Source organism: Chaetodon trifascialis, chromosome 4 (assembly GCF_039877785.1).
Source record: "Chaetodon trifascialis isolate fChaTrf1 chromosome 4, fChaTrf1.hap1, whole genome shotgun sequence".
NCBI classification, from domain to species: domain Eukaryota; kingdom Metazoa; phylum Chordata; class Actinopteri; order Chaetodontiformes; family Chaetodontidae; genus Chaetodon; species Chaetodon trifascialis.
In genome coordinates, this window is record NC_092059.1 from 27750462 (window position 1) to 27773622 (window position 23161).

Sequence of the window (23161 nt, forward strand, 5' to 3'; positions counted from 1 at the left end):
ATCAAACGGAAGTCATTGGGCCTAAAAACCAACAAACCCCTCATCCACCAAAACTACGACTACTTTTCTGATACTCTTTTTCAGTGCTCATGCATTTTGAAACATCACACCACACCACATCACATATCACAGCACAAATCAACACAGCAGGCAAGAAATGGAAATAGGGAAAGTAAGCAAGCACACAATTACGTGCACTAATACACACATACCACAACTAAAAAAAAATAAGTTGTGCCTAATTAACCAAAAGAGTCTAAAAGGCCCAGCATGCTCAGCCCTGTGCATTATATACATATCTTGGCATGGTCAAGTACCTTCATAACCAAAAGGAGTGGGATCACTCTTTATCTCATGTCTCTTGCTCTTTATGCTAGCAGAGAGTGGACCTGGCCGGAGGAAATAACATGCAGCAAGAGTTGAATTAGATACTAACATTTATGGTGCAGAGCTTTACCCCCAAAAATCCCTTGAGACAACATTTCAAAGTCCCTTTAAGAAAAGAAATGTGCTTGATTGAGCGTCCACCTGTTAAAGTAAAGGCTTTCTGTCATTCAGACACAGTTATCACTTTCATAAATGTTTGTTATGACTGTTCAGACCATGATGAAAAGAGCTGTATTCTCAGGCCTGACTGCTGTTTGGTACACAGAGGAAAGAATGTCACTGCGGGAAAATGACATTAAGAAAAAGGAGTGTTCACAGTTCTTACTGTTTGACTGAACCATTTTAAAACGTCTTTTTGCAGTTGACTGACTGTTCGTCTAATTAATGACCACTAGAGTGTTGGAGGACTGAGGCTCACCACCAATTCTCACGACTCTCAGCAGCTCCATTCTCACCAAGTGCGTTATTTTCCAGATAGAATCTGATTTCATGCTGCCTACGCTGCTTCGTACAGTCTGAGAATGCCAAAACAAAGTGAAAAATGACAGGGTGTTAATAATTTCTCACACACTGTAAATAAAGCGGAAAGCAGTTGGCATAAATGAAAGCTGAACGGTGCTTCTTATTTGTAAGGACAAAAATAAACAAAACACATTTTTGAGGCTCATCTAGTGGGATGGTGTTGAAAAGAATTTCCTTGATGACTTAAATTTGGCTCATACGTCTCTTTTGGTTTAAATTGATTCGATGTCCTTGCACACAAAAAAATAGAGCCTCTTTTTTAATATGAACAGTACAGGAAGTGCTATGAATAACTTACTCGGCCCTACGTGTTATGACCTTTACAAATATGCGTGAGTCACTTATTCAAATGTGGGAGGCTCAAGTAAAAATGCTGGAACATTTGCAGAGTGCAGTGCATGTCTGAGTGGGGCTTAATTACAACTTGGGTGTTTTTTTTTTTATTTTCAGCCCCCTGTTGTCAGTTATGATGCCATTGTACTCACCAAAGGGCTGAGATTAAGGGCTATACAAACACTGCTGTGAAGTCTGATGAGGTAAGACACATGAGCAGTCGCACTGACAGGTAGGTTGTAAACAAGCCAACATATTAGCCACGTTATCCAAACCACTTGATTTGGAGGTTAAACAGAAGGTGAGCGCACCTGAAATAATCTGAAAAGTGTGCACACAGTTACACTAAGCTAGCTAAAGTTGAGCCAAGAAGTTGGTCTGTAAATGGTGATGGGTGTTTGCAGAGAGTTTGAGTAATTATTTTAACGTTCATCTTTGTTTTTGTCTTTCAAATAAGTTTGGAACCTAAACTCGTTTGACTGCTTCTTGTCCCATATAACTTTTTTTTAGCAATGTTTCGTGTTTTTTTGAAGCACAGCTGTTACTAATAACATTAAGGATGGCTCTGCTCTATTCAAGTGGCCCAGGAAGTCATGGCAGTGTGATAGTGAGCCAGCAGCAGCTAAATTCATTCAGCCATCGCTCATTTTCTTCTTTACACCTGTGCTTTTCCTGCTGTGACATGTCAAAATGTCTTCAGTGTAAACGACCTTTTAACGTGGTGAATGTAATGTTTCTATTACTGGTGAATGATGGCCAAACCTACAAAAACAAGACATGTTTTAAAGAGAAAGGTAATTATCCTTCGAACAGTGCAGTTTGTGAATGAGATTAACAATGCTGCGATTAATGAAGGCAGTCACACCAGGACCACCTACAGTGAATCTGCATGACACAAACATTCAGTTACATCACAGCATACAATAGCACAGACACAGTGTGCTGCTGTGTGGGTTTCTATCGAAGCAACGCAGTCTAATACTGTTTCCTTGTATCAATGCACAAGCTGGCTGAGAATCACAATCAGAGGCTAAAAAGCTACAGCCACATTCCTGACTGAGCTCTTTACAGACAGCGTGACCCACAGTGCATCAGCCATATGTCAGTGAAACACTCGATTGCATTCAGGGAAAAACATATGTAACGGTATTGGTACAATAAAAGCAGAACAGACTGAGTGGAAGCAGTTCAATGGAAACTTCAGCAGCTCTCTTCTGGTGTTTTTAATTCCTCCCCTGCCTCTGCCTGGCTGAAAATGAACTTCTCATCTGCATTCCTGCAATAAACTGCACTTCTACTGCCACTGTGAATGTCACCTTACATTCAAAATGTCAGCTTATCAAAATTTTTATTTCCTTATTGTCGCTTTTGATAAAGAATAGTATGTCTACTCATTTGCAGCTTTTTTTTCCCCTTTAACATTGTTTTCATTCTCAGCAAAGGCTTGACTTCTCTACGCATCTCATAAATTTCAAGAGAAAAATGGCTTTTTTTTGGCCCCCGCTCGACATATGCACACACATACAGATTTAATTGGAGTGTGTTTTGGTCACGACTGACCTGAGAATGTATGAAATCATGAAACGTTTGTTGAAAAACAAACCCACCTAAACATGTTTTCTCATCTTTTAATTGGAAGTAAGGTGTTAGCATGTTTTTCTACCTCCAAATTAAACTTAATATGTCAGTTCTTAGTATTCATCCTGCTGAGATACAATGCATAAACCTTACTGGACTTATGAAAACTGTATGTCTATATGTTAAGTGACTTTTTAAATATACAAACTTGCTTTTAGCTTCCAATCCTCCTTCACTCAACACTGTATTGGCAGCATTACTGAAGAATAAGGACCACATCAGTTAGCATCTAAACTGACCAATGCAGGTCAGTTTTAAAGCTGTTTAATGTGCTTTAGCTGACCTGACTAGCTGATTAGCTAAACAAGCAAAGGCGCAGGACAAGACGTGTCCATGTTTGTAGCTTAAAGAGAGGCATGGACAAGAAAGCTAATGTGGATTGTAGCTGAAGGTCCACAGCTCTCTTTGTGTCTGCTGCAGGTTGCTGGTTGTGCCAGCGTCGCTGGAAGTCAATGGTGGTGACACAGTAATAGTGGTGTTAATTCTTTATATTTCTGTATGCTCAGTGTGAGAAATGAAGGGATTTGTTTGGCTGCCTTTAAATACAACAAATCTGCATAAACAGAGAAATAAGAACAATGGAGAGTTTCTCCCTTTTGGATACAGAATAGGGAAAGACAAAATGTAAGAGCAAGAAAATAGCAAAACTTGAAGGCAGGAAGACTTCGGACAGCTAATCAGGTACCTTTTGTGCGTCTCGTGGCGAAGGAGGAGGAGGAGGAAGATGAGGTGAGAGAGGAAGTAAGAGAGAAGCGACGGGTGACCTGTGTCTCCTTAGCAGCTGGCTCTATAGCCGGAGAGGGGTCAGGAAGGAGGAAGAGACGAGGAGAGAGACCAGGGAGGAGCGACAGAACGAACGAAAGGGAGTAAAGGGAAGGACGGGGAGAAAAAAGAAGAGGCAGAGGAGACGAGGCATTACACAGAATGCAAACCAAAGGAAAAACAAGGTAACAGCAGAACAGAGAATTAAAAAAAAAAAGATTTTGGCTAAACATTCTTAACATCCTGTTTCTTGACACCACAACACAAAGCTTTTTAGATAATACATCTACCTACTTAATATTAATAATAATAATAATACTTCTGTGAGACTGTATGTCATTTTTCAACTTCCATCCACCTCCACTGTACTGGGTCGACTGATCAGGGAATATGTGAGAAAAAATACTTTTTTTTGGTCAAAATAAATTTTGGGCTTGAAATCGTTGAATACAGTCCAACATTCTGTGATGAAACAATAAATATCACACTTCCACTTAAAACAGCCTGTCAGTCTATATCACAGTCATGTTGACTTACTGCATGTGTTCCACTTTTATTTAGTTCTAATAGATTCAACCCAGACAAAATCAACAAGACGGATGCTTGCTGACAATTCCACAGAAATGAGATGACCACAGACAATGATCAATGACTTGTTTAGAAGTTGTTCACATTTTACTTACTCTATGTGCAGTTCAGTGACATCAAAGGAGGGGTCACATTAGATTGACAAAGAACAAAGCACGGAGCTGCATGTTCATATCTGTCAGTTATCATGAATTGAATTCATGTGACTCATTTTGTCTTGTAAACCTGCAGATTGGACTCGCTTCTCACTGAGCTGGAATGCTGTGTCACCATTAACAACAGTCAAGCCACAGTGTGAATGTCAGAGTGCTTGCATGTCACAGGACAGAGCACAGAGTGGTTCTTGATTTCAGTCCTTTCTTTGGTGATCTAACACGTTGGGCTTCCTGAGCAGACGTACGCAGCAGTGAGACACAGGAAGCTCCTGTTAAAGTTTGCTCAGCAGGAAGACACCTGCCATCAACTCAGCACTGATTTCCATCTCATACAGCAGATATGTTCATTGCTCAAGGCACTGCTTAGGAGTGAGTGCATGTATTGTATGACTGCAAGTGTGTATGTGGATATCGTACTTAATATGAGAGGACTAAATACAAAGTGTCATGTTTACAGGGTATGAGCACTACTATACTTAAAACTTGGGTTTAGGTTTAGGATTCACTTCAAGTCTGTCTGCAATATAAATATATAGGCCTGATTCCAATAAAGGCCTGGTTCTCTCTGCCGTTCATGTATTTGAGAGTTTATAGTGATTCCATTTGGAATTGCATTTGTTCTATAAAGAAAAAACCACCAGTTTTTACTTTCACTTCCGTCCGTCTTGGGGTTGTTGGACTTCTGTGGGTTTGTTGAGTATCTTGGCTTGACTAGTGAGCTGACTTTGGTACCTAACCCCTCCACCTCACTTATCGGTCTCATTAGGAGCATGTGTGGTTTGAGGACTGACCAAACTGCTGCGACATGGAAAACAGAACCTGGAATCAAGACCCATCCTCCAAAAATGTTAATACGCTTCCAAATGTCAACAGGGCTCGAATATTAGAGGGTGACATTTATCGCAGCACTGTGCCGCAGAACTTAGTCTCACTGTGGTGTCACCACTGCCGGGACTCTGCCAGATTCTCTCTCTCCTGCAGTCCCCTGTCTTCAAATGCTGTCTCTTCAACAGAACCCTGTCTCCCCCTTCCTAAACCACAGTTTCCTTGTTGTAGTGTGGGCAGATGCAGACGATACTGACATGAACAGATAAAAGGGGAGTAAAGGGAGAAGTGGCCTTTATTATGCTGAAACACCACGGGTGCTCAGAGAGATCCGCCAACAACAATGACAAACAGTGGAAGTGAAATTTATATAACATCTGACAAACACCTAACAAAAAATGAGAGGATAACAGCACCACTGCAGAGTGGAGACTGAGCTGGAAAGGACAGAAGCAAAGCAGACACTACTGCAGTTCAGGATGATGACGATTATTATCATGATGAAGATGATGGTAACAGCAGTGACGGGTGGAGAGAACAAGGAATGGACGATGAGGATGACGGTGTTGACAAAAATGCCAGCGACGATAGCGATCTTGGTGAAGGCGGCGTAAACGAGCGCTGCATGTGTTGCTGTTACCTGCTGGAAGAGACCTCCTGTTTGAAAGTCCCTGCAAGGTGAAGCGTTTCCTAGCGTTAGCAGCCGAGTGGCCTGATTGGCTGGCTGAAGCATCAACTAAGTGGGAGAGCAAGAGGAGCAGGAGTTAGTACGGCAGGGAAAGAAGAAGAAGAGCGGGCCTAGAGTGTCTGAAAATGTTCCATGTTCGTACCAACATCTTTTTTCAATAATCTGGTGTGGTGTGTTCGATATCAGAATTTTATCACATCAATCAACACTATTCATTCACTACTTCTGTTGACCTTAATGTTTTGCTTAAGCTTAAAATTCCCCATCAGTAGCTTTAAAACATTATATTGCCATATATGAGCTGCGAAAATAAACAAGTAAAGATTCAAAAATAAAGAAAGAATTCTTGTCAGTATAAATTCTTGAAATGTTTCCAGCCAGTGAGGTTAGGGTAAGTAATGTTCGTCACTTAGAATCCCACTGCCAAAACAAACAGTTTTTCACTGTGTGCACTGGCACCATGTCTTGCATGTGTAATGCATTTTAGCACTAGAAAAAGCATTCAGTAATGTTACAGTTTGTTGCAGGAATATTTCTCATTGCTGTTTGTGCCAGTGGATGGGTCTAATTCCTGGTGATGGAAATTACTCTGCATGCTTTATTGGGTGATGATAATGTAATTTACAAAAACAATCAGAGAGTGGAATAAAATTATAATATAGTATAATACAGTTTCATTGCCAGTAGTGTTGTCACCTCCCACAGTGGAGATCAATGCTGTCAATCCTACAATGTAACACAAATGAACAGTGATAAATGGATATAGATCCATCTTACGTAGTAGGATTAGTAGCAAAAATGCTGATTTTGGTAGAATTCTTTGAATATTAGATCAATTTCCTTTCCAAATACTTGTACTGTGGTTTCACCACAGCCACATGGCACAGACTCTGGGAGGAAGTAATGAGTATAACTTCACTCTTTGCTTAACAACTGTGTCTGAAGTGCCCTTGAGTGAGGCAATCAACCCTGACTGGTTTGATTGGAGCTGCTCAATAATGTCCAATTGTGATATGAGAGAGAGAATGAATGAGGGCTTTGGTGAAAAAAAGAATATACACATAAGAATATAGTATATACAAAGAGAAGCAGAAGTAGCAGTCTGTCAGCAGAAAAAGTGAGCAGCACAGAAGGACGCTAACTCAAATCATTCACCCATTTAAACCTCCTGCTCATCCATGAAAAAGTTATTCAATATGAAGTCACTGTAAAATACTCTCCCAGCCTTCCAGTGCTCCGATCTGTACGTCACAGTGACTCATCTGTTCGTGCTCCGTCTATGTGTCTATCTGTCTGGGCTGAAGGGCACAACAGAAACTTCACAGCATAAAGCTAAGCTCAAACAGCTCTGTCATTTTGGACCAATAACACATCATCTAGAGAAACAAACAGTGAGGTGACAGAACAGAGCGAGGGAAAGGAGAGGAGATGGGGGTAAAAAAAAAAAAAAAGTTTTTTAAAAACAGGAGCATAGAGGAGAAATACGCAGAGAGGACAAAAAGATAAAAAGTGGCAGGAACAGTGACAGAAGAAGAGAGTAAAAGACAAAGAGACAGAGGAGGAAGAGAGAGACAGAGAAAAGAGGAGAAGGTGTGAAAGGATGTGAGGAGACAGGTGTGGTCTGCACAGCTGGTTTTATGATAGTGGCCATGCAGGCGGCCATTGAGGGGTGAGACCAAAAACAACTGCCGCTGTCAACTGTCCCTAACCTTTACCTTCATACTAGCAGAGGAGATTGGAAGAGGTGTGTGTGTGAGTGTGTGTGTGAGTGTGTGTGTGTGGGCATAATGAATCTGAGACTAAGTCAAGGCGACAGGAGGCATCCACCACAGCGGTCTCCAGGGAACCACTTTGTCTCCTACCTTCCTTTTTTCCTATCTTTCATCATTCCTTCCTTCTTCCCTCTCTCCTTCCCATGTATCACTTCCTTACTTACCATCTTTCGACCCAACCCCCTCCCCTTCATGCCTCCTTGTCTTTTCAGGCTCCTTCCATCAAATCCATACAGACAGAGAATACAAATCACACTGTTAACTATATCGGAAAAATCTTGTGTTTATACCAAAGTGAAATATGTCGTTACAGAGACTAGAAAATGTTACCCTAAATTTACACCACGTCAAGACACTGGAGGCATACAAGAACTGCTGAAGCATCCCACCGTTTAATCCACACCGACTCTAACAGCTGTTTGGAACCAGCCGCTCTTTCAGGTGCACAGGGGTGCTGAAAAGTCAGCGTCAGAGCTGAGCACAGTGTTTCCAGCAGGGTGACTAATGTCAGAAACACCATCACAAGCACCAGTCCGTTCAGTTGACAACATGGATTCCAGATGTCATGTTTGCTTTTGTCTAGACCCCCTTTTAGGAATCCTGACCACCACTAGAGGTCCCCATATCTGAAGGTAAACTTCAACCTGTTGAACACCTAAACAGAGCTTTGAGGTCAGCCCTAACAGTTCAGATCTTTCAGCACGTATGACCTTCTGAAGGCAACACTATTGTTAGTGGCAAATTAATTTTAATTATCTAATGTAATTAAATGGCCATAACTGATTTCAGACTCTAGAAAGAGTATTATCTAACACACTTAAGAGGTTAATTCATAGTAACCATTATTATATAGATTACAGATAATCTATACTGAGACATCATTGCACATTTTACAATATGATGAAGTATATAGAATGTACTGAAAAGTATAGACAAAACTTTTTAGAATGATCAAAAGTACAAGACTACAAATGATAAAACACATGGTGCAGTCATATGTATGATCTGACGTGCTTATCTTTCAGACAATAATCACACAAAGCAGGTTAAATTTGTAAATGCTATTTTTGTCTGAAAAATAGTATCAAACTCCTGAACAACATGAAACTAGCTTTTACAAGTTTAACCAGCTTAGTGCGAACATACTCTCAGAGTCAGTGTGGACTGTTGCATTCGTCAAAATAGATAAAACGATGACAGTTATGTGTTCTGAAAGTCTGACAGGTTACAGCTGACTAAAACAGTCTAGAATGCTTCAGTCATACCCATTGTTCAAAAGAAGATCTGAGTAGGTGGAGGTACCCTTTCACTGAGTGTCTCTAATTTCTTCATGCATTTCTCACACACACACACACACACACACACACACACACACACACACACACACACACACGGGACATTACATAGACTTACATTCATTTCCTGGAGACTTACCATAAGAATAAGCACTACTTGCCTAACCCAAGTCTTCATCCTAAAATTGAATGATTTATACTTATCATGACTTGCATTTGTCCCCATAAGGAGGGTGTAAACAGATTTATGTCCCCACAACATGAGTAATACATACACACACACACACACACACGAACACACACACACATATGCTCAACACAGCCACTGCTGATAGACTGTTGATATTCTCACTCACTGGAAAGTAACATCGAGGGCTTTCTCACAAGCGTGAAATCGTACCTGTTATCTTATACTGAACTGTGGCTGACAACAGAGTGTGTGTGTGTGTGTGTGTGTGTGTGTGTGTGTGTGTGTGTGTGTGTGTGTGTGTGTGTGTGTGTGTGTGTGTGCATATGTGCATGCATCTGTGTGTAGTGGCTGTCTGCATCAGTGCATGCTTTTGGCCAGGCTGTGTGCAGGGTTGATAGGTGGCTTTGAGATTGCACGTGTTAGTGAGAGTGCATCTGCAGACAGAAGTACAGCATTTAGGCTTGGGTGAGATTGCGCGTGTACGTCTGTGTACAGTACCAGTGGAAGTTTGAACACATTCAATGGTTTTTCTTTATTTTCACCATTTTCCTCTTTGTACTTTAGTGCTGAAGACATCAAAACTCTGAAATAAGTCGTGGGATGGTTCTAAGGTAACGAGTGAGCTCTCACCTCTCTTCTGCCTCATGTTAGGGCTGGGGTTGCTCCTCCTGAAGCCTGACTCTGGACTTGATGAATCAGACTGTCTCAGCGCCATCTTACGCACATTCCTATTGGATTAGAGGGACAGGTAAAAATGGTGTAAGCCAATGAAATTGCTGAAGCAAAATATCTGTAACTTAATTTCCCATTATCCTTATGTTCCCTGTCTGATGTTCTAATATGGGATGTCCTGACATCAAAGCGCAAGGTTTCAGGTCCTCTTCCACAGAGTCCACCATGGTGCACCACCTCACCACTAGACGCCATTAAATTCAACACACTGGACCTTTAGCTTTATTTTAGCGTTTTTTTATGCTGAGAAAATTCATTGTCACATAGGTTGCTGGTGGCTCACCTCATGGGGGCCCCATAGATGTTGAGCTGGCTGGCTTCTGTAAACACAAGAGAGACATTACGTGTTACTGTGAAGAAAAGATGTGAGTGGGGTCGACCTGGTCAAACTTAACATTCTCTTAATTAGAAACACTGTCATCATCTTTAAATCAGTATCGGACATGCAGTGCTTTAAAATAATGGCTTGGATGCACAATAAATACACAATAAACAGCTTTTTCGGATCTGTTGCCTCAGTGATGACAGACTCCCTCCCTATGTGAATATTCTAATATTCCTCTCGCTGTCCACTGCAGAGTTTGTCTCTTTTGTCCTTGTATTGGTGTTGGGTCCTGTTGAATCTGTGCCCTGCAGCATACAGGACTCAAAGAATGGACGACAGGATAGCAGCTAATAGCTACTGAGTCCTCATTACACTGGTCAAGATATTAAATCATAGAGAACAACAAATACTACGAGGCAGGATGCAAAAAAATCTAATCATGCTGTTTTCCTGAACAGCTGTGAAATGGAAAGTTATGGGTTCCAGGTTGTCTGACCTTCGGAGCAGTCTTAAAAGGTGACATCTTTTACACCAAAAAGCTCTGACTCTTCCATCTCCTTCCATTTTAACACTGAGTTATTTCCATGCTTAAAATCTCCCAAACTGCTGCGTCAACTCTGTAAGCTGCTTTTATTGGCCTGATAGAAATCACTCTGTGGTGCTATAAAGAAACATCAGAACACTGAAGTCACTGGGGACACAGCTTTAGATATCAACCCATATCTAAATAAGACGCTTCATAAATGCAACGTTAACAAATGTAGGCTGCCACAGGATTCTGCTGTGTGACAAGAAATCTCCAGAGAAGAATCGAGTAAAATAACTGCAGACAGTGAGGCACAGCCTTGGCCAAACGCACAGCTCACATAAGTGAAATACCAAGCTCTGTGAATGATCTGGCTTGTCACCTCCTGTTCCAAGCAACCAATGAACCTGTCGCAGAAATGCAGACTCAGCATGGACCCATTCCACATGCTCCAAATATTGTACTCAGCAAAAGGGATATATTTTTTCATCATGGATCTAGAGATGTTTTATTCATAAAGGCTGGTCACACTGAGGTGGGAGAGGAGAACCTTAGCAGAGAGCAGCAGTGAGGAGTAACAGCATGCACTGTTCTAGACTCAGACTGCCATCAAATGAAGTCCACTCTTTTCAAATGAGTGCACCCGGGCTGCCACTGTCAGCTTGTTAATGTAAATGTGACAAACATGGACACATTATGCAGTTTTCATTTCATAATCTACCAAACCAGCCTGAGGGTCAGGGAACCTCCAGGGAGGTGCAAGACAAGTCTCAGGTCATGAGATGATTAATAGGATACGAAAATCTTTCAGTCTTTGCTCTAATCTTTTCTTTCTCCTTTTTCCATGAGAATTACTAAATCGTTTTACCTCCTCAGGCCTCTAAAAAATTAACCTAATAAATTCATTTCAGAAGCAAAACAACTAATAGACAAAAGGCAGCAAATAGACACTGCTCTGCTCTCAGGGGTAACAAGCCAGAAAGGTTGGGAACCCCTAATAAAAACTACTGCAAGAAGTACCTGTCAGCAAGTACAGTGTTAGTACTGCATTTAGTGGCCAGGGCCTTTATTTACTGCATAGAGAACCGGGCCTTTGAAACAACGAACATAAACATGCTTATATAAGAGACAAATCCTTTATTTTAGTCAGACTTCTCCCTGTCTTCTAATCCGCTCCTTGACACTGCTTCCATGTTAACCTGCTGAACAAAATAATGTGCATATAATGTACATTTGCACAACTTATTCCATCAATACAAAACACAGAAGAGTCATGTCCTGTTAACGTGACAGGCCCAGCTTGTGGATTTTGGCTTTAAGCTGTCTATTGTCACTTAATACATCTCTCACATGATAATCCATCTCCCCCTCTTCTCTTTCTCATCATATTCATGCTATTTCTCTCTGTCTCTGTCTCTGTCTCTGTCTCTCTCTCTCTCTCTCTCTCTCTCTCTCTGTCTGAAATGGCTGCAGCTCCTCTTCATCCTCTCTGTTCACACCCAGCGGTGGAGCAGGGTAGGTGGTTTCTGGGGCTCAAGCCACAAATGTTTTCTCAAAAGCCCTGAATCTTTTAGTTTTTCAAATAACTTCAACTCTGTGTCACTTCCCCTCAGTCTCTCTGACCGGACCAGCAAATCCATGGAGTAAGAGTTCTATTTGTGGGGAAATACCGCCACCTATAGGTCTGCACAACACTGTCATGTGGGGCTGTTGTGTGTGTAGTGAGCAAGTGTCATGAGCCGGTTTGCTAGTGGCGGGTTACTTAGAAAAACCGGTTCACTCGTGACTATGGTACTCCCAGCCATCGCTGTGTTTCTGCCTCTCTGCCTCCATCTCCGCCCTGAAAATCTCTTCTCTCTCGCTCTTCGTCTCTTTGTCTCTCTCGGCCCATCATTCCACCCTTCCCCCTTCTCTTCCCATCACTTTCAATCTCCTCCCACTCTTTTTCCCAAACCAATTTTATTCTCTCTCTGTCTTTCCTGTAACCCCTCACATGAAGTCAGAGGTGTAAATCACACACACGCACGCACGCACGCACGCACGCACGCACGCACGCACGCACGCACGCACGCACGCACGCACGCACGCACGCACACACACACACACGCACACACACACACACACACACACACACGCACACACACACACACACACACACACACACACACACACACACACACACACACACACACTCCCTGCATTGGACCGTCAGAGCCGACTACAGCCTCAGCTCTCTGGGCTTCATGACAGGACTACTGTGTTATTAGTCAGTCTGCTCACACACACGTAGGCACAGGTACACACACACTCTTACACACACACAGACGGCTTGTCAGATAGGCAGAATGTGCGGCTCACAGAGGGTGGTTTTCCTGTCAGTCAGGACCACAGAGTGGAACTGTGGACAACTGATGCTTACTGGTACAGAGAAGACCGAGAGAGGCAGAAACACACAGGGAGAGAGAGGGGACGGAGGCCAGCACACACACAGCGACGCACAGACAGTGTGTGGTGGAGTATTTGTATGTTTCTGTGTTTATGTAGCATCTTTACACCAGGGCTGCAATTCCGAACATTTTTTCCTCATTTATTGAGTAATTGCTTAATCTATCAAATGTCAGAAATGAATGAAAAATGTCCATCACAATTTCCCAGAGCTTGAAGTCACATCTGCAAACTGGTAGTTCTGTCTGGCCAACAAACCCAAAGATACTTAATTTACAATTATATTTAAAACACAATAAAGAGACCATGAGTGTTTTTAAAAAAATTAGAATAATACTGAGAATATGAGGATATATTGAATTTCATGATACCGCAATAAACTTCCTTCCACTTCCTTAAAACAGTCTGAGAGCTAAAGAAAAAACAAGATCGATCTGTGAATACATAGCCAAAATCTTGAGGCTGACAACTTCAAAACTTGACAGGTTAGTATTCACTGGAATCCAAGTCTGCTATTCCATCACGGCCGTGCTTTAGTCGCACAGTGCTGCCAGCTCTTTGATTTTGAATTAATTATTCAGAGACGTTTCAGTGAGAGGAAGCCTCTCTTTTGCATGAAGGCACTGATCACATTCACACCTGGAAGCTCCCCAGCACAACCACACTCTCATTTGAGCACCTGAGCGGTGTAATGAGGGAGGATTTACCGGCCACCCCCTAGTCACGACTTGCTTCTCTCACCTTTATGCCACTGCCACCACCTCGTGCTCTGCACTATTGCACCCAGAGACAAAAGCTAAAGCAGCACTAAGCCTCAAAGAGGAAACGTGCACGTCAATGAAGTAGAATAGGGGTACTAAAAAAACACTGAGTGTGACTTGTTGACAAGATCCAGCTGCTGCAGGAACACAATGTTAATTTATTGTATTTGTTGCTATTTTAGTTTAGAAAAAGAAATGCTTCTGACTGCTGCATTGTCTTTGTTCTGCAATTGTTCATACATACAGTGGTTCAGCCATTGAAAAGACAATTCACGCCAATTAGTTTGATTCATGCTCAGGTCATGGCTGGCTACAGTTATCTTTTTCTATTAAAGAAGGAAATCAGAAACAGTCCCCTGACTTTATGGAGGTGCTCTTAATTGCAAGTGCAATTCCCCCCCCCGTTCATCAACTAGGGCGGCAGGTAGTGCGCGTGCCTCACAGCAAGAAGGTCGCCGGTTCGATCCCCGGGTCAGGCAGGGCCTTTCTGTACGAAGTTTGCATGTTCTTCCCGTGCATGCGTGGGTTCTCTACGGGTACTCCGGCTTCCTCCCACAGACCAAAAACATGCTCATTAGGTTAATTGGTGACTGTAAAATTGCCCCTAGGTGTGAGTGTGAGTGTGAATGGTTGTCTGTCTTGTGTGTTGCCCTGCGATCGACTGGCGACCGGTCCAGGGTGTACCCCGCCTCTCGCCCGTTGACAGCAACCCTGAAAGGGATAGGCGGTATAGACAATGGATGGATGGATGGATGTTCATCAACTAAATGAGAAACTAATCATTTCAGCATTGCCCAGCACTGATTTCAGTGCGATGGCTGCATTTTGGTGACTGTGGATGAGAGTTTGTCAAAGCAGTTCATGAGAAAGACTCTGCAGTATTTTCATCATGTTCTTGTTGAGCTCTTATGTCTGAAAGGCCTTTAAACCTACAGAGACCTTTTTAAACCAGCTGATGAACTGTGGATTTCTGGATTTTATTTTGGAAATGTGCTTTTTTCATTTCCCTCCCTTTTTTTTATGATTTAAACTTCTTTTAGAAGCTTTGTGGAAACTTCCTTTTATAGTCCCTAACGCGTTCTTTTAGATGAGTTCATTCACTGTTGGAATGAATTCTTTGTTGCCTGAGTACAGTGGGCTTTGCTGTCTCCTAGATACGTTAAGATGCAACTAATTTGAAATGGGGAAAAAACTGTCAGTAACTCAACACAGCCTAATGACTGATGAGGAGAAACCAGCATATCTGGTGAGTCTCACAATGTCGATCCTGAACGCAGTAAAAAGCTCACAGCATTTCATTTGTTTTGCACCACAATATCCAGTCCTGCGATACAGTATCCACCATAGTGACTACAGCATTATCCAACTCTATGGTTTTTGGTTATGATTTAAGTCCTTTGGAATGTAATTTCTATGCAACAGGGTTGGCTACTGTATATTCTATACATACACGCACGCAGTGTGTAAGTATAATTCTTAATCCTCCTGCTTTGCTTTGTTCTGCAGTGTACTTCTCTCGGATCACTGCTCAGAAATGTCACAGCCAAAACAGATATGTAAATGCACGTGTGTGCAGCAGTGATTTGGGATACAGGAATTGCTCCAGAGTGAAAGCTTACAGCCACAAATGTAAAAACTATGGTGATTTCCAGTCATGATGACTAATAGAAGTAAAATCAGGCATTTCTTTTCTCTGAATAGTCAATTACATGGAAGTCACGCTAGTGCTACAAGACACTCAGTGTTGCTGTACCTGACCTGATTACTGTGATGCAGTTGTGTCTTTCTGATAACTACAAAATAACTAAACAGACTGTGATTATGTTTGTATGTTGCAAAACATTTCTTTCTGTGTGCAGTTCAACATTAGAAAGATGACGTTTCTCAGACTTGGCAGTTGGGATGAGAGAATGACGAGCCTATCGCCAGATTGCAATGAAGGATGACTCCAAGATGTGCTGACAGAAACTGGTGTTGACTAAAAAATCTTCTTGGTAACATAAAGAAGCAGCAGGAAAAAACAGTGGAACCACAGCAAGTGAAAAATGGAACAGAATCAGTATATGAAGAAGAATTAGAAATGGTTTTATAAACATGTGTGACTGCTAAGTCCAATGCATTCAGTATGTCTGCAAGACATGTGCAGTATGCGCAAATGTCTGGACTCCAGAACTGTAAAGATGCGATAAAATAGCAGCGATAGCAACCAGTTGAATGTGTGATTACAAATTCAGCATTCCCATGTACATGTCATGTCTGTATGATGTTACTTACTGTATCTGGTCTAACAGAAGCCAGTGGATTGGTGGATTCATACACTGTAGACATATGTCTGTCCTCTAGCTGCAAATTGGGACTTAAGTAAGTTACAAGGAGATATTCTCAGGTGTGTGTGTGTGTGTGTGTGTGTGTGTGTGTGTGTGTGTGTGTGTGTGTGTGTGTGTGTGTGTGTGTGTGTGTGTGTGTGTGTGTGTGTACCTCTGCACGCCTCTAACTGGCCTGTAAGAACTTTACGGATCTCTGACACCCACGTATTTTTCACATCCATGGAAGGAGCCTGGAGAAGAATATATACACACACCACACACACACACACAGTTGCATGAACGCACATGCGCGCACACACGCGCACACACGCGCACACACGCGCACACACGCGCACACACACACACACACACACACACACACACACACACACACACACACACACATATATCAAGCAACATCTTTACACTAATGCTGTTTCTCTGAGAGACAAAGCGTTTAGCAGAGGGAGCTGTGTGGTGCAACACTGCCCCCAAGAGGAGGACTGGGGCTCACTGAATGGTGGTAAATATTAATTGGATCTTTTCTGAGTTTTTTCAGTTGTAGAATTGTATTATTGACATTATAAAACAGAAAAAAATACGCTTCCAAAGTATTCATAATTCAATAAATAATTTAAAGATGTATGTCAATTTACATCACTGGTGTTCAAATGAATTTTATTAAGACTTATTTGCATATGGAAAACTAATGTATTCACTCTAACATGAGTCGAGTATCACAGTACACATATAAGACATAGGACATAAGACATGCTACTTTCCAACTCGCCTGACTAGTCTTAAGTAAGTCTTGCATTAAAACTCCATTTTAAGTAAAACTATGGAAGGCTTCAAGTAAGAAAAAGAAAAAGTTCTGATACATAAATCTGTTTTCACTTTTTGGACCTCTCTCTAATATTAGCTGTTTTTTTTTTTGTTTGTTTTTTTTTCCTCAAACAGTTATTGAAATGAAATCATCTGAGAAGTTAGGAGGGCAAATGGTTAGGGAGCACTGGTTTAACGTTAATGTGTTGTGTTCTACTTGTATTTGTCATTCTCTTTAACCGTAAAATCTTAATCTGTAAAGTAACTATGGACTACATGTGACAAAGAAATGCAGTGCAGTAAAAAGTACATTTCCCTCTGAAACGTAGTGGCGTGGAGTTATGAAGTACCAAATAAAATGGACATACTCAAAAGTACCTCAATATTTTACTTCCTAAGTAAACCTAATTAGTCACTTTAAAAGTACAAAAACAACCCGGATGAAGGTGAACCTAAAGCACAGAGGAAGGTTTGTCTCATTCCACCAGCATCAACATACCTGGATGATGTAAACCTCCTCTCTGCCGTTGTACCACACTTCAAACTTCTTGCAGTCCCCTTTGACATTCTCTGTGATCCCCACAGCGCTCATCTGGACAGAGTGCAGCGCAGAGACACCGTGAGATGCAGCAAAACTGAATCATTAGCAAAGACTCAAAGTTTAATCAATTAGCACAACTGAAAAGGACCTGAACAAAGCTTCTGAACAAAGCTTCAGTTAGAAATAAGCCAAAAAGAAATGCCACTAAAACAATTAAAGGACAATGATGCTGGTGATTCCCACAAAGAGAGCAAACCAACAGTGTTCTGTATGTATTACGTGTGCATCAAAGCCTGATACATATTCCTCCTCTGTTCTATACACACACGCACGCACGCACACACGCACGCACACACACACACACACACACACACACACACACACACACACAGAGTAATTTATTTGGGCTCAATTCCACATATGAAAATGCCCACTAGAGCTCTGGAGCAGCTGAAAACAGTCCCAAACAAATGCATTTTTTCCTCCTGTTTGAGTGATGCTGCATAAAAACTACAGCTTAAAAAAATCAAACTATATATTCCTAGCTGTTTATAAAGATTTGCGTTTTCAGCTGAAGCATCCACACTCTCAATAAATGACATAAAGTCCCACTCATTGACATGCACTGAACCTGTTCCATGGGGCTTTACATGGACAAATGTTAGAAATCCACTGTTTGTTTGTGTGCCAGGAGAAATAGCTCGTACACTTAGAGGGTGAAAATGTGTGGTGATGAACTGCCGTGACAATCATCCTTTAGTCCCATAACACCTTTGAGATGTGGTTTGATGAATTCATTGCATCACTCATCTGTTTTGGTTTTATTTGTGCTCATTAACCTTATTTCCAGCAGCAGCGGGCAGCTGTGTTTAGAGAAATTTCTATTTACTCCAACAAAAACAACATCATGCTTCTTGCCCAGCATTGAGCAACAGCATTAGGAACTAACTGTGGAAGAAAGTCAAATATGTTGCAGCTAAGGACACAGATGTTTTCTCTCTGAGGAGCTAAAATGAGGGTGGACAGAAGCACAACTGCAGAGGAATGCTAACACTGCTCCATGTCTGCTGAATGTGTGTATAGGCAGCTATTTGCTAATACATGCTTTGCAACAGCTGCATACAGTGGTGGTACATCAGTATTACGTTTGGAGCTAGTTCCACCAGTGGCCAAAGAAGATTTAACCATGATGATTTATCATTGTTTTTACTGTATATTCTATGAATCTCTCTGTTATTCATTTCCACTGCAATGAACAGTTAAATACATTAAATATTCTTTTGTCAAATCAATCTTCTGAATGTGTGGAACTATGTTTCTAGTGTTTCTCACACTGTGTATTTCCTTCAGCTCTAACAAATGTGCTTCCTCTGTTTGCATTTCATTCATCATAAAACATTTGCAAAGCCAATTTTCAAGTATTTTGAATGCGTATCATATGTTGCTCAGAGGAACAGTGTGAGACTACTGGTGAGAGTTAAGTTCAGTTTAAAATTCTAATTTAGCTGTTCCTGTAATGGACCTTGAGATGTCAGTGCCATCCTTATCAACTGACCAAACACTGGCACCAAACACAGACAAACAAAAGGGACAGGTGGAAAAAAACCATCACACAGCAGCAGCCGTATCTGACCTTGAGCGAGTGTTTGAAGCTGTAGGATGGGGTCTTCTCATGTCCATCGGTGGTCTCCTCTCGCTTCTTACAGAACAGCAGCATCTTGTCATACAGGAACAGGTGCCTCTGCATGGGCTTAAACCTGGCCAGGTCCTTCACCTGAAATCAGTCAGTATTTTCCTTCTGTATTGCCATCCAGCCACACTTCAGCTGTCATATTGCTGCATATTGTCTGTTACTGAATTGATAAGTGTTTTCAACAGTCTTTCTGTCCTTTCACCATCAGCAGCTGCAACAACTACTGCATCTTAATCTCCATTTGCAGCAACCTTTTCATTCTGTGTGCAGGCACACTGGAGAAAATTTGTCATTGCTCTTCTGAGTGCTTTTTTTTTCATGTTCATTTTTTGATAATTGTTTAAAACAAATTAATATGTATGTCAATGGGTTTGTGTGCATATTTTGCCTATTAAGAGCAAATCACATTTACCTTCCAACAAACCAATTTACAATCCTGCTGATCTCTTTAATAATTCACTTCTGCTGATGCTCCAGGCATCCTTTCATTCTTAGATCATTTCCATACAATATGAAAATCTATCAGGACTGTCTCTAAACTTGCGTGAGTTGGTCAGTCCATCACATTCAGTTACCTTCAGCTTAGCTGTGGCTCTTTAAAACTGTTCTGTTTGACTGGTGTTGAAATAAACATGGAATCATGATGTTTCTACTCAGGACCTCTGACAACGTCGTGACAGCAGTCTTATCTCCAGGAGTGTGGGCTCGTACCTTGCTGTGGCCTTTCTTGTGGTCAGTCCACACATTGAAGGATCCCTGCATCAGCAGCTTCCCAAGTTCACTCAGGTTTCCCTGTGAACATCGACACATATGTGCTCAGACTTTCATAGCACCCCTCATTACAGTCTTACACTTCAGAGTAGCAGCCATTCTCTGTGCACGGTCCTGCTTCAGCTCAACCAAGAAGGGTTTGTGGGAAATAAAGGAAAATCAGTCACCCATTAAAAGAACTGCTAAATTCGTGAAATGGAAATTTGTTACATTTCCAACAGCTGATCTTCAGTCTTCCCTTTACTCCTGCACGTTGCTTTTGAGAATGAAACTTACTCACAAACAGCTAAACAAGCCTTGTACAGAACAAACACTAAGGGCTTTGATTATGCTCATGATCAGATCTCACAAAGGAGCAGCTACTCATGAACAGGCAGAATCCATTTAGTTAAGAGAGTTTGTTGAATCTGATTTATATCGCTCATATGAAGAAAGAGAAACTGCAGATAGATTAGGAAATATTTTTGCATGTGGCCCGTATCTATGTATGTACAGTAAATGTCACTACTGGCTTTATACACAGTCTTGGTGGAGAAGACGAGTCTTTGAAAGAGCTTGTGAGACCAAACAAAACATATAAAACACACACACACACACACACACACACACACACACACACACACACACACACACACACACACACACACACACACACACACACACACACACACACACACACTTCTTCAACTACCTCTCACCTGTTGATGATTTATTAACCAAGTAATAAACCAACTGATCTTTCTAAGAATGGTGAGTCACCTCTCAGAGTGCTGGGGTAATCAGTGATCTGGAGTTTAAGCTGAGCGGACAGACTTTTCAAGTGTTTTCCCGGGCTACCAGGATCCTCTGGGTATAGTTTTTTCTCAATTATCTTGGTACATTGTTGTAATTTTGAGAATATTTGACACATTGACTGTTTTCGTTTGAAAAACAGCGAATGCGTGCTCCAAAAGATGATCTCATACTGGAGTCTAAAAGAAGATTCTGTAGAGAAAACTCGTCCTTTCAGAGAGCAGAAATACAGTGTGTCGCACATTCAATGCTAATACACAAAACTGACAAAATATTTCAGGCAGCGTTCACTGCTCCACATGTTTGTTTGGAACCAGCCTGTGCTGCTGTCTGATGGAACCTCACATTTCCAATATGACACCAAACGAACTTGGACAACTGTTGTGTCTCCATGGACTTATCCAACCTTTCCTCCACACAGTCCTACATCACAGCTACATTTCCTTCTGTCTTTGCATTCATTTTTTCCACCAGTCACCAGTGTCTAGCCTCATGTGTCCCTTAACTTGTGACAACACAATGGTTACAGAGACAAAGGTTGTGTCCATATTGTCACACAGTGAAAGATCAAATCATCAGAGTAAACTGTAGATCAATGATGAAATCAACAACAAATATTCTTTCAATGCAGCTGCACTGACTGAGTCTTTTTGAAATGGTGGCTGATATCACATAACAGCAGCTCAACAGCTTGAGGTTGTGAGACAAAATGTACGCTGTTCGGATCATCTGATGTGACAAACCCTCAGCTGAAACACACACACACATCTCACACACACCACAATTATTCAAGGTTAAAGGAATTACTGATTGGAACCGACTGACTGAAAGCCCGTTTATCAGCAGCCTTTTACAGACTTTGATCACATGAGAGCGGAGTCAGGGTTGAGTTCACATGAATGGACCTCACATACATAGATAATGTGTGATTGAGCCAGTTCTGCTGTCTTAAGTGAAAGATGCAATGATTCCTTGCGTCCACTGACTCTTCACTGAGAGCTGAGACAGCTCCACAAGCAATCTTAATTAGAATTAATGCATTAGTGTCTTTTATTCCTTAAAGGCCTAACCAGGAACAAAGTCTGCTAATTAGCTACGGCTAGAAATCCTGTTCCCTGTTTACCGCATCAGTTGCATTTTAGCTAAATGTAGCAATGCCTATTTCTATCGTTAATAAAAGAAACATTAAGATAATGCATGCCATGATGCAGACATGTGTCCTCTTCAGCCACTCCCTATACTCTCTGTTTGAAGCACATCTCAGCCACAGATCTCAAACCCTGATGAGTGAATCCATGTTTGGAATTTGTTGCGGTCCATGAAATGCTGCATTGGTTCATGGGAGAATTCAAAGCTGTCACTGCTTTACTAGGGAGAGTTAAATACAACTGCAAGTCAAGTCCAACAAATCTTGACAGCAGTTGGCTCAATTTAATATCTAAAGTTTTTCTGCTTTCAGGTTTCAAGTTATGTAAGCAAAAAAAGTCTGCTGACAGATCAAGTCATTTTAAGTTTGGTGTACCTAACATAGCAAACAAACAGTAAGCTGACAGCAACCCGAAAGGCCACAAGAGTCCAAAAGATTTTCCGCTGATTGCTTTATTTTGCAAGTTTCCTTAACTTGTTCATTTTCACAGTTTACACATTGATGTTGATGATGAATTCATTCTGTGTACTGACCTCAAAGCCGGTGATGGCTATCTGGTGCATGGAGTCGTTGACAGACTTGATGATGTCCAGCATTGTCGCTAAAGCCTCCTCCAACTCAGCCGTCCCCTCACCCTTACTGCATTTTAACATCTCCTGGAAGAGAGAAAAAGGGAAAGGGATTAGAAAGATTGAATAAGGCAGGATGAAAAGAAGACAAAAATCAAGAGAATGAACACAAAATGCTGAAGAAATGAAGAAGCTAACATTGTGAACCGGGACGTCATGTCCTCTGATTTGTTTATAGAAATTATGTTCATATTATGGTTTTAGTTTAGTTTTAGTGGAGGTGGTGGGGGGCTAATGGACTCATGATATCAGTGTTTCGAAATCCAATTTACAACCCTGACCCACTGAGGAAGAGGAGAAGAGGGGACCGCAGTGCCAGGCACAGGTAATCATTAACAGTGACAGGCTGTGGTAACAGCATTATCAGGGTGAGGATATCATGCTATTGTCCAGGTAACAGCTCCACTCGTATTGATTAAACCCTCATCAGGGACATAAACTTATATGATGACAGGGGTTTTAGGGGTTAAGTCATTTTGAAAAGTTTTAATGAAAGATCCTTCTTTTATTTAA

The 23161-nt window shown here is 41.5% G+C and overlaps 1 protein-coding gene across 6 annotated transcripts in view; it reads right to left on the bottom strand.

Annotated features, from left to right (window-relative positions):
* The window catches only part of mcf2l2 (MCF.2 cell line derived transforming sequence-like 2), a 130805-nt gene that overhangs the window by 12804 nt on the left and 94840 nt on the right, over window positions 1-23161 (bottom strand). For 4 of the 6 annotated variants that reach the window (XM_070960721.1, XM_070960716.1, XM_070960717.1 and 1 more), the window contains exons 21-30: window positions 22553-22675; window positions 20021-20101; window positions 19250-19390; window positions 17575-17667; window positions 16423-16501; window positions 10171-10207; window positions 9786-9883; window positions 5851-5946; window positions 3566-3667; window positions 318-389 (exon numbers count right to left, since the gene is read on the bottom strand). In XM_070960721.1, coding sequence (XP_070816822.1) covers window positions 318-389; window positions 3566-3667; window positions 5851-5946; window positions 9786-9883; window positions 10171-10207; window positions 16423-16501; window positions 17575-17667; window positions 19250-19390; window positions 20021-20101; window positions 22553-22675 — 922 coding nt within the window. The remainder of the gene's footprint in view (window positions 1-317; window positions 390-3565; window positions 3668-5850; window positions 5947-9785; window positions 9884-10170; window positions 10208-16422; window positions 16502-17574; window positions 17668-19249; window positions 19391-20020; window positions 20102-22552; window positions 22676-23161) is intronic. The other 2 variants (XM_070960720.1, XM_070960719.1) reach the window with 1 other exon arrangement.